The 14,784-nt window shown below is 43.0% G+C and overlaps 1 protein-coding gene across 10 annotated transcripts in view; it reads left to right on the top strand.

Annotated features, from left to right (window-relative positions):
- Positions 1-14,784, top strand: part of CREB5 (cAMP responsive element binding protein 5) — a 406,577-nt gene that overhangs the window by 371,904 nt on the left and 19,889 nt on the right. For all 10 annotated transcript variants that reach the window (XR_010406449.1, XM_064575114.1, XM_064575111.1 and 7 more), the window contains 2 exons: positions 5,828-6,151; positions 10,285-10,512. Coding sequence is in view for 9 of the 10 variants with exons in the window: in XM_064575114.1 (XP_064431184.1) it covers positions 5,828-6,151; positions 10,285-10,512 (552 nt within the window). In the remaining variant the exon portion in view is untranslated. The remainder of the gene's footprint in view (positions 1-5,827; positions 6,152-10,284; positions 10,513-14,784) is intronic.

The following is a 14,784-nucleotide window of genomic DNA, read 5'->3' as shown; positions in this document are numbered from 1 at the left end:
ACTTAAAATCGGAAATCCTTGACACCCAGAGCAAGTCAGTAGGCATTGACCCTGCAAGCACGCCTCTGGTGAAGGCACCAGGGACCAGAGGGACCATTCAGAAGCCTGTGTTGACCATCTCACCTGATCAATTATGTTTGGGGAAGAGAAAGAAAGAAGAAATTACATTTCGAGCAATACCTTGGGGAGGCCGCCGATGGCAATTATCCTGTATTCGAAACGAAATATGAATACGGATTTTGCCCTGCTTTTATATAGACAGCCTCTTACTTGTGGTCAACTCCGCAACACTACATTTTGATGTTATCACATTCTTTTCTGGAACAAAACCCAACAGCCGTTTTTAATGAAAACCTTTCTCCAAAGAATGCTCCAACCTTCCCCACTCCCACCCAGCTGAATTTCAAATAATGTTTAATTCGGCTTGGCTTTCAGAGTCTGTAGAACATAAGCAATCGGCTGTGCTGAAGATGGAGAAGAAATGTTTTTACAGTCCCACAAATGTTTCTAATTGGCAAGAGCGTGTTGTTAATGGGAGATAAATTGCCTGCGGTGGGTGTGGGTGGGTGTGTCACGTGCGTGTGTGCTCACGCAGGCCCACATGCAGGCACCCAGGTGGCGGTAATGACGGGCGCCTGTACCTGGGCTTCACCAAGTGCCCCGCGCTGCGAACTGTCCAGAGCTGAAGATTCAAGAGGGGGGTGGGGGGGGAGCCCCGGTTGCAGAGCAGAGGATGGGACGAGGTCGATAGCTGGTTTCCGACCGGGACTCAGATCCTGGGCAGCGGGCCCACCACTCTCCCATCAGGAACAGTGAACAAGGATCTTGTAAAATACACAGACCGAAGGAAAATGACCCTTAGTGACTGAAACCAGCTGTGTCAAGCTTCTCGCTGTCTCTCCTGATTTGCTCTCTACATAAATGGATGTGGTAGAGGATGAGAGAAAGTAAACAGAGTCATTTTTTCTCTCTTGTAGCCACACCTCAGTAAGAGCCCTGGTTTTTATAGCCGAAAAATATATGTTTATTTGCTCATTAATTTTCCCCTCTCTCCCTTGCCTTTTCTTGGCATTGAGTAGAATGTTATTTAAAACAAGACACAGTTCAGCTTCAAGAAGAAAAATCATTCTGCAAAATACAGCTTGGACTCATTTAATGGTTATTCATCATCCCTGAAAGAGTGGGGCACAAATATCTATATTTGGTGTACTTTAATGATTCAGACTGCAATGATCCGTGTTGGCACGAGGATACAGGGAAGCAGTAGGCTCTTTAGGACTCTCAGAAGTGCCCCAATCATTTATTGGCACTGCTTTCCTTCAAAGAGGACACAGGCTGGTGCTTGGACGGTGGACTCAACCCCAAGGCCTGAGGTTCTCTAAGGGATGCTTGAAAGTCTTCATTTCCTCGCTGAAGTGTGTGTTTTCTCCCCCGTGCTGAAAAAGCTTTGGTTTTATGCATTTCCTTCAGGTAGTGGCAAATAATGATGTGCCTAACGCAGTGCCTGGCACATAGTAGAAGCTCCATCAATATTTGTTGAAGGAATAAATAGGTAAATGGAATGTTATGAGCCTTGCTAGTGTTATTGTCTTGGCGTGAAATATGCAAGAATAGACTTGAGGCAATCAAGTAATTTCCCTTAACAGGACAAGCTAATTATTTAAGATGAAGATCTGGTGCATGGTATTTATTTGTCAGGCTCCATTTGCTCCTAATTAAAGATGGAAAACTTGTTTGTAGCATTGGAGGGGTGACATAGTGACCCACTACTAAGCCGCTTTTCAATTTTCCGTACCGCTTTTCCAGGGAAAAGGTATCAAGAGAAAGTGAAGGAACATTCCTTTTGTTTCTTTACGTTTTATTTTTTCTGTTATCACTTTTGGGAGGGCAGGCCGGGTATGGAGCCTGAAGCTCTTTTGATAGTACTTCTACTGCCTGTCTGCTTCCATGACTTCTCTACTCTTTTCTGCTGACTTTGGTTGACCGATGAAATCATCCTCCCAGACAGATAGCACCTGCAGCGATCCAAGATGAAAACGCTGCATCCTCATGAGCCTCAGAAGTTTCTTTCATTCATTCACTCATTCATTCATTCATTCATCTGTACAGTCATTCCAAAAATATGAATTTAGTGCCTACCATGTACCAGGCTCTGTGCTAAAGCTGTGACTTTAACAACTGAGCAAAATCCAACGTGGTTCCTGCTCTCTGGAAGCTTACGGTCTGGAATCGTTGATGGATATGAATTGAATAATCATATTAAAAATCTTAACTACAAACTGAATTAAAAAGAGGAATATGGCCCTACTGGGACCAGGCAATAGCAGGAATTGATTTTGACCAGGAGACCAGGGAGAATTTTACTAAGGAGGAGCCAAGAGCTAAGAGCTATAAAACGTCTGAAGAGGGGCGTCTGAGTGACACAGTCGGTTGAGCGTCCCACTCTTGGTTCTGGCTCAGGTCATGTTCTCATGGGTTGGGGGACGGAGCCCCGCATGAGGCTCTGGGCTGGGCAGGTGGGGAGTCTTCTTGAAGATTCTCTCCCTCTGCCCCTCCCCCCACTCATGGGCACTCTCTCACTTTCTCCCTCTCTAAAATAAATAAATAAATCTTTTTAAAAATAAAAATAAAATGAAGAAAGGGAAAGAGCGTTCCAGGCAAGAAGACTATCAAATGCAAAGGCCTGTGGAGCCTGCGTGGGAAGAGCAAGGGCTGATGGGAAGGTAGGGCCACACCCCTCAGTGTCTATGCATAAGCCATAACGTCCTCTGAACATTAGAAAGACCGAAGGGTCATAAACCCAAGGATAAGGAGGAAGTGGGAACAGGAAGAAGGGACACATGTACTTTATCAGATTGGTGGGGGAAGGCGGGAGGGGGCAATACAAGTATCCATTCTTTACAAATGTAACAAAGGAGGTGATCATTGTAAGCCCAGGATCCTTTGCTGCACTGGAGCTTCCTGGAAATTCTTACATTCACGCTTCTGTCTGCCAAGTTTCAGAAAGAGTTTATCTGGATCTTCACTGTGTGCTAAGTAACCATGCGCTGGACCATGCACCAATGGCATCTTGTCATTTTATCGTAGACCTGTCTCTTCTTTCTGCCTTTCTTTTGATGATAAGGAGGTGGCATAACATAGTTTATAACTGTTTTTGGCAAATGTGTATGGTATGCCTTCCGGCACCTTCTTTCTTGGTTTAGAGAACAGGCTGTGGAGGTAGCATGCCTCTACACCTCTCCAGTGGTATGTGAGCTTGAGCAGGGGGCTTAGCCTCTCTTTTAGCCTCGCAGGATTGTTCTAAGGATTAAGTGAGACTGAGGAGTGGTGTGCAGTGAGTGCTCAAGTAATGCCAGCCATTGTTATTAGCTAGATTCACTCATAGAGAAAGGTGTCGAAGATATACTGTTAAGGAGGACAAAGGCAAGTTACTTGGGGAAGTGGAGCTTCGCGGGAAAAGGGTAGGCAGGTGGCTTTTAGTCTTTCACCCCATATTCTTGTAGGAGTTGGTTTTTTTTACTACATAGCTGTATGTTTTCATAATAATGAAACTACAAAGAATAGTTGAGGAAGTTTATCAACACTACCCGATTTCAAAAAACAGCCAAGAAACAGTGATTTCAATATAATCTTTTTCATAATTTTCTTCACCCTTAAGTTTGGAGATGTCATTTGGAAACTTTTCTTGGGATAAAGAAACATGTATCTGAAGTCCAGCAGTTCATTTTATTTTATTTTTTACTTCTTTTGCTTAGGTTATATTCAAATAAGAATCTTTAAGTTCCATGCTATTATTATCCCACTGTGATGAAATTATTCTACTTGTTCCTCCACCTCTTTCCCAGGGATTCAGGAAGCTTAACTTCTTCGGGATTACTATGATGAAGGTCAGTAGCTGATACTCATGAAAGAGGAAGCAAGTAGGCTTAATGGTCACTGAATCTGGATGTAGGAAAGGTTTTCAATGATTATCTAATCTTAGGATAGAGTCTGTCACATATCCCCCTCCCTCTTATTTTATTTTTCTTTTACAAGTGGAGGTTCTTGGGCGCCTGTGTGGCTCAGTCCATTACGCATCTGCCTTCGGCTCAGGTCGTGATCCCAGGGTCCTGGGATCGAGTCCCGCTTTGGGCTCCCTGCTCAGCGGGGAGCCTGCTTCTCCCTCTACTCCCCGCTTGTGCTTTCTCTGTTGCTATCTCTACCTCTCTCTCTCAAGTAAATAAATAAAATCTTAAAAAAAAAAAAAAAACAAGTGGAGGTTCTTTGTATTTAACTAAAGATTTTGATGAATTCAGTTGGTATTTATCAATAGCTTACTCCACCCAGTCGAGAGTCATTAATATTGTACAGGGCTGGAGCATGGTTGCTTTGACCCTCATTTAAATACAACTCTTCCTTTTTGCAGTGATTGCACATCAATCACTAATTAATTAGATAAGAATACAGATAAGAATTAGATAATAATCAGATAAGAATACAAATCAGGAGAGAGCTTTGAGTCCCCTAGCAAATACTTCATGGAGCCTGTGTGAGCTTGCCAACCAGACTATCATCACTGCAGAAGATACGTTTCCAAGGAATAACTGTATTATATAGTACTTAGCACATTGTGCCCCTCAGGATATGATGATAATTGCCTGTGTACAAGAAAAGGCAATTTTCAAGAAATTGTGACTAAGTTGATTACCAACTGATTCTTTAAATCGGGGCCAGCAAACCATGGCCCATGGGCCAAATTTGGCCCCCTGCCTAATTTTGCACAGCGCACGAGCTAAAAATGGTTTTTACATTTTTAAATGATGAAAAATCTAAAGTAGAATAGCATTTCATGTCATGTGAAAATTATATGGAATTCAAACTTCCTGTTCCTGAATAAAGTTGTGTTAGAACATAGCATGCTCATTAATTTACACACTGTCTACAGCTGATTTGCCCCAAAAGAGCAGAATTCAGTAGTTGTGACAGAGAGCATAAGGCGTGCAGTAGTAAAAATATTTACTATCTGACTTTTTATAGACAAGTTTGCTGATCCCTGCTTTAGATTCAGGTAGAAGTTATTTGTGTGCACATCTGTATGCTTGTTAATGGATAATGCTTTTGTGTTAGAAATGTGCCCGGTGATACGGCCGTCAAAAAAGCTGTAGAATGCAATCCAAATCTTTCCACGTCCCTCACTTCCTTCCCAAAATCAGAAGAAAGTTATTGTGTGAGAAAAATTAGGTTATCAGGAGGGACTATGAGAAATATCATGGTAACAAATCGAGAAGACCTACCTACTGCCTCTGAAAGTTATAGATCATAAATCCAATTTGAAGTCCTAAAATAACATCAATACTATTCCTGTACCCTGAAATTTGAAGTTATTTCCTCTTTGTGTTCGAGAAGTCTTTTGAGAGGAAGAAATCTTTTATTCTTGTGAGCCTTACAAAACACAGTGCTGTATCAGATGAGCCCTTTGTTCAGTGACATTATCATATTGGTTTTATTTGGTTTATATTTACATTCAGCTGCCAATAGGATACGATGAATAATCGATAGTAGGAAGCTAGTAGGAAATACCTTTTAGGAGACTGTCTAAATCTTGACAGGGTATCCTGCTCATCTGCTGTGACAGTTGAATTAACATTTCCAACTGACATTGACCCTCCTGCCTACTAAGATATATATGGAAATTTGAAATTAATATAAAAGTCATACCACCAACCAATAAACAATTACTAGCAGTACTACCATAACATAGATTTGAAATATGAGTCCTTTTGATTCAAAATCCCTCTTCTGTACACGACTGACCTCAGTTGTCCCCTCTTGTTTTGTTCTGTTTCAGAGGTTGAAGGCCGCGTTGACTCACCACCCAGCTGCCATGTCAAATGGGAATATGAACACCATGGGACACATGATGGAAATGATGGGCTCCCGGCAGGACCAGACGCCACACCACCACATGCACTCACACCCGCATCAGCACCAGACACTGCCAGCCCATCACCCATACCCACACCAGCACCAGCACCCAGCACACCATCCTCACCCTCAACCCCATCACCAGCAGAACCACCCACATCATCACTCCCACTCCCACCTTCACGCACACCCTGCACATCACCAGACCTCGCCACACCCACCCCTGCACTCCGGCAACCAAGCACAGGTAGACCCTTTTATGATCTCTTTCCCCCTTGTTGTTATCAGGGCGAGCTCTAATGCAGGGTTCATTGGCAGCAAACTGGTTTGATGAGCTTGGGTGTTCTGTCTCACTCTTGGGGGAGCTCTGTTCTTTCTTAGGAAATAATGGCATCCTATAAGACCCTCCCAGATCCTAGTTTCTAGAAATAATATGATCGATATCAGGTCTAGTCTCCGGGGGCAAATGTAAACTTCAGTTCTCCAAAATCTGTTTTTTTGCAGTGTGTTACAAAGGTAACTCTAAAAAAGTAATACTGATGGGAAGATTAGGAAGAATTGAAGCATCTGAAGAAAGATGTGAATAAAGAATGAGAAAAATAAGTTAATTCTAGCCATGGTTTTAACTGCAGTGCTTTACAACATAGAGACTCAATTTTGGCACCTGTAAAATGAAAGTTAAATACGATGGGCAGTCTTCTGAATAACACTAAATGCTAAAAAGCTAAAGAATAACAGTTCCAGGCAGACAAAGGAGCTCGGTAATGGATGATAGGCCATAAGGTGCTGTGTAAATGAGGAAGAGAGGTGACTCATGCCACCTAGTGTGAAATGTGTTGGAGGGAGCAGAGAGCCAAGCTCTGTAGATGGTTGGTTCTAGAGAAAGGCCAAATCCCAGGGGTGGAGAGTCACCAGAAGTGGCTAGAAAGAAAGCCAGCATTTAGACACAACTGAAGGAGGGTTGGGGGACCAGGCAGACGTTATGTCACCCAGCCCAAGAAGAGAGGCGGGTCCGTGTACCTGAGTAAGTTTTAGTAAGTGGATGAAGGGCATGTCTAGGAGCATGGCTAGCCCTAGACACTTTGGATCTTCAAGCAGGATGACCTTTGTCAGTCCCCTCCACCCATTCCACACTGCCAGGTTCCAACCAGTTGGGTCAGAATGGTATTGGGAGCTTGGAATTGCCAAATAACACTTATTCACCATCTCCTCCATCATCTGCCTCCAGACCTCACCCAAGGCAGTTTGGGAGCTTTAGAACCCTCTCCTCTAAAACACACCAAACTTGGACGGCCATCGACAAAATGGGTCATTCACAAGCAACTCTCTGATCTGTTCAATAGATAAGCTTATTCATTAGGTCAGCTTACTTTTGCAAAGGTAGTTAGAGGAATTCTATATAGCAAGTAAGAGTGCAGGCTTTGGAGTGAGAAATCTGTAAATTATTTTCCCACCTTACTTGCTGTGTGACTGTGGTCAGTTAGCTAAACTCCCTAAGCCTCAGTCGTCCCATCTGCAAAATGGGGTAATAATAGACAAAACTCATCGACTTTTAGGAGTATTAAGAGAATGTCTGTAAAGCCCTTGGCACAGGAATCAGTACATGTTAGCCATGATTAATTCCAAACTGAAGTAATATGATAGACGTTTAGCAAATAGTTCAGCAATAAAATGCCGTCCAAAGCATCTTTTTAGTCAAACGCCATAGTAGGACATGGAGACAGTTAGAAGGGACAAAGAAAACTAGAAGTGCAAAGATAGGCAAATAAATTCACATGTGTACTTACTTTTTTAAGGAAAAGGATAGCATCAAGTTTTGGTTGCCTTGTCGGCTTAGTTACTTCACAGACAAGTTTAACCGTTAGTTGAATATAAAAGCCATTCATTAGCTAATTACCAATTAGCCAGTTGCCCTCCATTTCAAGTCAGTAAGTGGCCAATTGTATATGCAATTAGCTAATTGCATTATAATTAGCTACACAAACAGTTGCTTTTTAATCCCATAGGGCAAGAGTATAGGTTGGTCTTGTTAAAGTTTGAACAAGATCATTCAGACAATGCTCAAAATGCCACTCTTAAATTATGTGAACCTGGCTGATTACTGAGATCTTGTCATATTGCTTAAGCATACGATGATTAGAGCATTAGGAACAGAAGTTTATTAAGACCCTCCCAACTGGGAGATTCTAATATGACTTGGAATAAATTTGTCTTTATGAAATAACAATTCATTATTTTTTTATCAAAAGCTTCAGAGCATCTATGCCAACAGAATTCTATTTTAAAAATAAAATAAGTAGCAGGGTGCCTGGGTGGCTCAGTCGGTTAAGCGGCTGCCTTCGGCTCAGGTCATGATCCCGGGGTCCTGGGATCGAGCCCCACGTCTGGCTCCCTGCTCAGCGGAGAGCCTGCTTCTCCCTCTCCCTCTGCCTGCCTCTCTGCCTACTTGTGCTCTCTCTGTCAAATAAATAAATAAAATCTTTAAAAAAAAAAATAAAATAAAATAAGTAACAATAATTACCAGGGACATAAATTCTGGTCTTAGGGTTCTCTTGCACATAAGGATGTGATTTCGGAGTCCTGGTGTCACTCCTCAGTCACTAGGAATTTCTCTTATCCAAACTACACTTTGAACCCTGAACCTGGACTGAGCCTCAAACTACCACATAACGTACCCCCTTGGGAAAAGGCACAGAAGTGTCAGAGATAAAGGTTGGTTGAAGTTGGGGTGGGAGAATACAGTATCAAATGCAAGGTCTTGGCAATGGAGATTCAAACCGTTTTGCCTACTTGAGAATCTTGTCCAGACATCACAAATTCTCAAAAAGAAATGGCACAGGCAAAAGTGGCCAGGTTCGCAGGTTCCTTCCTAATGCTTTGCTTTGAGGCAGTTAGCTCAGCAGCTAGCATCTGAGATGACAAGTACTAAACCTTTGCCAGTAATTAATTCATTTTGTTATTTCTCTGTGATTGGGAGGAAAGGAATCACCAATAAGCAGTTTTAGAAAATGTCTCTGGTTTAAATAAAATTACCAAGATGCAGTCCAACTTCAGTCCTGAGCCTGATTCTTCTACAGTGAGTCATATTAGCTTTGATAGAGTTTAGGATTAAAATATATCACTTTCAGTCAGCCAACATCAACCAGTAGCCATTATTAGTGCAATTACAGTCATTCTGATTGATTTCAATCATAGAACTGGAATGTGGTAGGAAAGGTAGCTGCACTTTCTTTTAAACACTTTTTCTGCCTGTTATTTCTGTGGGTTAAATGTCTCTTGTAAAACAGCTTTATAGATATTATAGCCATAAGCCTGAGTGACTGAGAAATGAGAAGGGGAAAAAAAAAACACCCTTTATGGAGAGTGAAGAAAGGGGGAAGGAGTGCGGTGCATTAGGGAAAGCATTAGGTGTCCAGACACATAAAGAGTCAGTCTTGGAAATTTCACTCAGTGCTGTGTGTCTGCTGTGGAGGGAAATAAAGCTATATGGGCAGGACTCTCCAAAACTTTAGGCACTGCCGAGCCCCTTGCAGCTCTTAGAAGGAATCTGTAAGTATAGTAACACTTTTTGATGAAGTGCTTTGCCACTCCTAGGGTTTCCTTACAATGTAAGTATCTGGTGATTCCCAGCCACCCCTCCCTGTAGCACAGACAGGTGTATTACGGGGCTCAGGGTTGCGCCGGGCATCCATTGCATAAAAGGCCTGTCTCGGGCAGATCTCCAAGGAGCAGATGCACCCATCTGGAATTTGCCGGTCCCGCTAGGCCCTTTGCATTAAGAACTCTGAAATGGCAAAAATAGGATTTCAAGCTGCTTTCTGGGCTTCAAAGGGTTCTTTTGGTAGGAGTCACAGTGGTTAATGATGTCCCGGAGGTGTGTTCTAGCAACACGGTTTTAACACCAGTAAAACGAAAGTTCAAAACCTGCCCAGAAGGAGTTTTCTACAGATGACAGAAGACTCGTCAATATTGTGACAAGAGCCCTGATCTCTCTGTTGTCACCTGTAGCCCTGCATTGGCACGTTAAACCTTTATAAAACGCACCTGAAATAAAACATGTTTAACATCTGAAGGAGAAAAAAAAATATATTTCCTCTGCCATGATTCAGCCAAATGCCTGTCAGGGAAAAATCTGTTTGACTCTGTTTCACAAGTCATTTCTGTGTCTTGCCAAAATATCACAGAAGATAGTTTGGCAGTGCTTTTTCTTTTCATGAGCATGATTTCACTGTTGACTTCGTTCTTAGAAAACAAGTTCGATCTGCTTACTAAAGCAATCAGCTCTCTGTGCTTTGTGTTCCAACACCAGCTTGGGTTTCCTTTCTCACCCAGCACGTTCCTTCTCTGTCCCCATCCCCCCACTCCGTCTCGTGCCCACAGGTCTCACCAGCGACACAACAGATGCAGCCAACCCAGACAGTACAACCGCCCCAGCCCACAGGGGGGCGCCGGCGAAGGGTGGTGGACGAGGATCCCGACGAGAGGCGGCGGAAATTTCTGGAACGGAACAGGGCGGCTGCCACCCGCTGCAGACAGAAGAGGAAGGTCTGGGTGATGTCACTGGAAAAGAAAGCAGAAGAACTCACCCAGACAAACATGCAGCTTCAGGTGCAGGCCGCTGTCTCTTTCCTTGGGACTCAAAGGCCCTGTGTACGGTTGGCATTTCCTGCCCCCGGCAGGCGCTTGTTCACCTAAACAGTAATACCACAGAGCAACTGCATGCAGGCTTACTCCCCAAGCTTTATTCGCGCCGGGACACTGCACAAAACAAAATAAGCATTCAGTTTTAAATCAGCCTGCCTACAAAGCTCTGATCAGGGAGAACCTGCCCAACTGAGTTATAGGGCCGTGAGCACAGGCTTTGGTCAGATGGAGGTTCACACTCTTGTTCAGCAATTAGTTGTGTTTAACCTGGCCCTCAGTTTCCTCATCTATAAAATGGGAATAATAACCTCATAGAGTCGCTGGGAGTCATAAGTGAACTAATGTCTACAAAGCAGTTCCCCGGTACCTAGCACATAATAAATCTTCAGCCCAACGGTAGTTCTTTATATTCACCAGGGAGGGGGTTGCTTTGCCTTCCACCAGATTACCTCTGGTTTGGTTTAATGGAGGAAAGGAACGTTTATGGTTATTATTTTGCTCTAGAAGAAAAGACATTATTCCCATCTCATTTGCAAACTCAACAAGATTTGAATCTTGTGGGATTTTTCCCTTTCGTGGGTGGCTCAACAGGGGACATTTTTCTAACAAGGCCCCTTCTGGGTGCATTTGAGAGAAGGGGAGAAGAGTCTAGTACCAGGGCCTCTCCAGCAGACTTCATGCTATACAAATGATGCGTTCAGGGAATCTGTTCTCCCATGAAAAGGAATGCCCTGTCCACCAGCAAAGAAAGAGCAACTAAATAGATTACATGACAAGTATGCAGAGAGAGCAGTAAGAGTTAGGGATTGTAGCCCAGCACTTCTAAGAGCACAGAGAAAGGCTGAAGAGTGGAGGGAAGGGGGAAAAGATTGCCCCAAATAGGGAGGATCTGTACCTTAGTAGTTTGTAGGCTCCCTTCCCCCACCTGGTTCTCTGTGCATCCTTAGAAAGGAACAGTAGGGGTGCCAAACCCCCAAAACTTTTGCATATTCAATGCATTCAATGGAAATGGCCTTGGGGCAGCCAATGTATAAATTGCAAATATATAAAGAAATTTTGGGTTATGCATGAACTGCATGTGGATGGTCTCATTTTCCCCTAAATTTATCATCCTTTTTGTGATAGACATGAGAAAGAAAATGGGAAACATATATAGCAGATATGGGGGAAATACAGTAAGCAGTCCTCCCAGTGGCTTCTACGTGCATGAAGGTGGGAGCTGTGTTTTATCTTATTGCCTTCTCCCCCTACTCTCTACCCCCTGTTTCTAGTATAGTGTCGAGCTAACCTGCTGAGTCCCTGAGTGTCTACACTCAATATCTGCTTGTTGAATAAATGAATGAGTTCCCTATCTCTGGAGTGTCCAAGCACTGACTGCCTGACCACTTGGCAGGGAGTCAAGCCACAGTGGGATGGCTGGACTCTAACACCATGAAAGTCGTTGCAACTTGAAAATCTGTAGTTCTAGAATCCCCACAGCCACAGTGGTATGTGAGAAGCTTTTAGGTAGAAGATGGTAAGCACTTTTAACATTCAGAGTAATCATGTTTTTATGTTTATGTGTATTGAAAAATGTAATTAGAACATCAGGACTTCAGTTTCATAGATACTCTTGGTAAGGATGAGGCTAAAATATTAAATAATGAGTTAATTTGTACAAACATGTTAAGTCAATAAAAACTCTGGTGCATGTGGATCTAGCAAATATTACAGACACTGGCTCTGCAGTGACCGAAGTGCGGAAATCCCTGGAATTTGCTACCAGTTCTGAGGTTTGCAAGAGGACCGTGAAAATGGGCAGGATTTCTCAATCTTGGCACTATTAAATTTGGGGCTTGATAATTCTCCATTGTATCCTGTTCATAGTAGATATTTAGTAGTATCCTTGACCTCTACCCACTAAATATGAGTAGCACCCTCTACCCCACTCCCAAGTTGTGACAACCAAAAAGTCTCCACACATTGTCAGATATCCCCTGTGGTGGCAAAATCAGCCCTAGTGATTGAAAACCACTGCCTTAGATGAAGGAGCCATGAATAGCCAGCTGGCACATATCAGATGCCAACAAATGTTTAAATCAGTTTTAACTAAAATGAGTCCTTGCAGAAATATTTCAGCGTATTGACTATGGTGCTGGAGCTTGAAAACAGAAAGAGATCATAGCAGAGATCCAGGAAAAGTGGAGATGCTGGTCTACCTTGTGGTCAGATATGTTCATGACTTGGCATATGCCTCCATGTTATTGCTCTTACAAAACACGTAAGGTAAATTTACCCTTTACGAGACCCTAATCCATTAATTTCCACCACTCTTTAGAACCATACATGGCTAAGGAAAAAAGATATTAGAATTCTAGCCCCCGAAAACGAGGGGGAAAAAAGTTCTATTTGGTCTATCAACAGGCACCAGTATTTTTGGTTGCTAAAGGAGTGCCCAGGGAAGGAAGGGACAGTCTCTGAAAAGACTAAATTCTTTGTGTTTTCCAACCACTGCTTTGCTTCAGAGGGACAGAAACCACAGCCGTTCCGTGTTTTCAGTGATGCTGAGTGCTCTGCATCATGCCTTGTGATGCTGGAGCGGATATGCAGATTCTGCTACCTTTGAATGACCCTTTCCCTCCTACTGGACCTTTGTCAAAAGAAAAAGGTGTCTCTCTTGAGGCTGGTCCAGTGAGCCAAATTTTAAGTAAACAGAAATGGAAGGTGCTAAGCAAACAAACTCTAGCCAAATGGAATATCCAAGGTCTGGATGGCCAGCTGCCACTTTTGAGTTGTTTTTCAGCTTAGAACCTTTTAGCTGGGCTGCAGAGTTTCAGATTGGAAAAAATCAGACCTAAGAAAACAAAATCAAACTCCCAGACTTCATTTCCTTGTCTCACAACAAATCTGTACCCAAGAGGTCAACACAGGTATAGGAATTGAGGGAAATACTAGAAATCACACGATCTGACGTTTTTGTATAGGGAGAAACTGAGGCCAGGGGGACATGAGGGTCTTCCTGAAAGTCACACTAACAGCACGTAGTAGGAGGAGGACCCAGGCAAGTCTTCTCTTGACCCAACCCATTGCTCTAGGATCTTTCATTGTAGAGAATTCTTAAACTAAAGGAACCCATGTGCTTTTCTCTGACAGAGTAGCTAAGATCAGTTCTGAATTCATCAGCAACTGATGGGGTGCTCAGTGGATTGTTTGTGTGCAGCAGACGATATGGAAATCATCTGGTCGCCCATGGAAATAATTGCTTTTTTTTTTTAGTGCAAAGACACATGGCCTAAGTCGCTGCTGAAATTTTAGACACATGAGCCCAGGTTTGGGACTTGGCAAGGGAATAGGCCAGATGGGAACTGTTGCCTTACAAATTGAAAGTCCTTTGTTTTAGCGTGAACCAAACCTGGCCTCAACTAATCTACAAAAAAGAAAAAAATAAGCGGGGAGGGGCTATCTTGTAGGGCCCATTTTGATAATTATTTTTTTGGCACAGACGACTGCTTGCATCAAAAAGCATCCTGGGTTTATCATATTAACAAAATGACATCCCCAAAGCGAAAAACTGCAAATGTAGCTATTAGGGACTTCTTGGAGTACTTGTTTAAAGTATGTTATTATGGGGCTGAATGTCTCTAGAGGGGCACTGCTTCATCCCCCAGACAACCTTATGGGTGAAAGAACAGATTAATCCGAAGGCATCTAGCCTCCGACAGTCCCTATCGCAATGGCTAACTGCTTTAGGGTAGCAAACCCAAACGAGGTTCAAAAAATGAAAAAATGAAGGGCTGTTTCAACAGGATAAGTCACACCTGATTATTAATACTTGGCTTTTGTAAAGTACTTTTACACAAAGACCTAGAACAATTACTATAACCCACGCAGGGGGGTGAAAAAAATATTGGTGATTTGCCTCAATTCTTAAAGCAAGGTAATTCAGAGTAAGAAGGTGCCTCCGGAAGGCCTGGTTTTTATTTCCCTACTAGAGCTGCAGGCAGCATTTTATTTCTTTCATGCATTTTGAAACATTTGCTGTCTGGTGATTCTCTTCCAAAATGAATTCAAGGTGGTTCTACTTGTGTTCCCTTCAGAAGGGTTTTTATTTAAAATCTAGTCTGGCATCTCCTTTGGCAGTCAGCGTGGAGACTGGAAGATGATTATGCGTGCGCACGGCCCACGGTCCACCCTGCCTTCTCTAGGGCAGTGATTCTCAACCTTTCTTAATCCAAAGCCTCCCCTGTGGAATCTGAT

Source organism: Mirounga angustirostris, unplaced genomic scaffold, assembly GCF_029215605.1.
Source record: "Mirounga angustirostris isolate CCGP_5_RB_7025 unplaced genomic scaffold, mMirAng1.0.hap1 SCAF_12, whole genome shotgun sequence".
NCBI lineage: Eukaryota > Metazoa > Chordata > Mammalia > Carnivora > Phocidae > Mirounga > Mirounga angustirostris.
The sequence above is the reverse complement of the archived record's forward strand: the minus strand, read 5'-3'. Positions and strand labels throughout refer to the sequence as shown.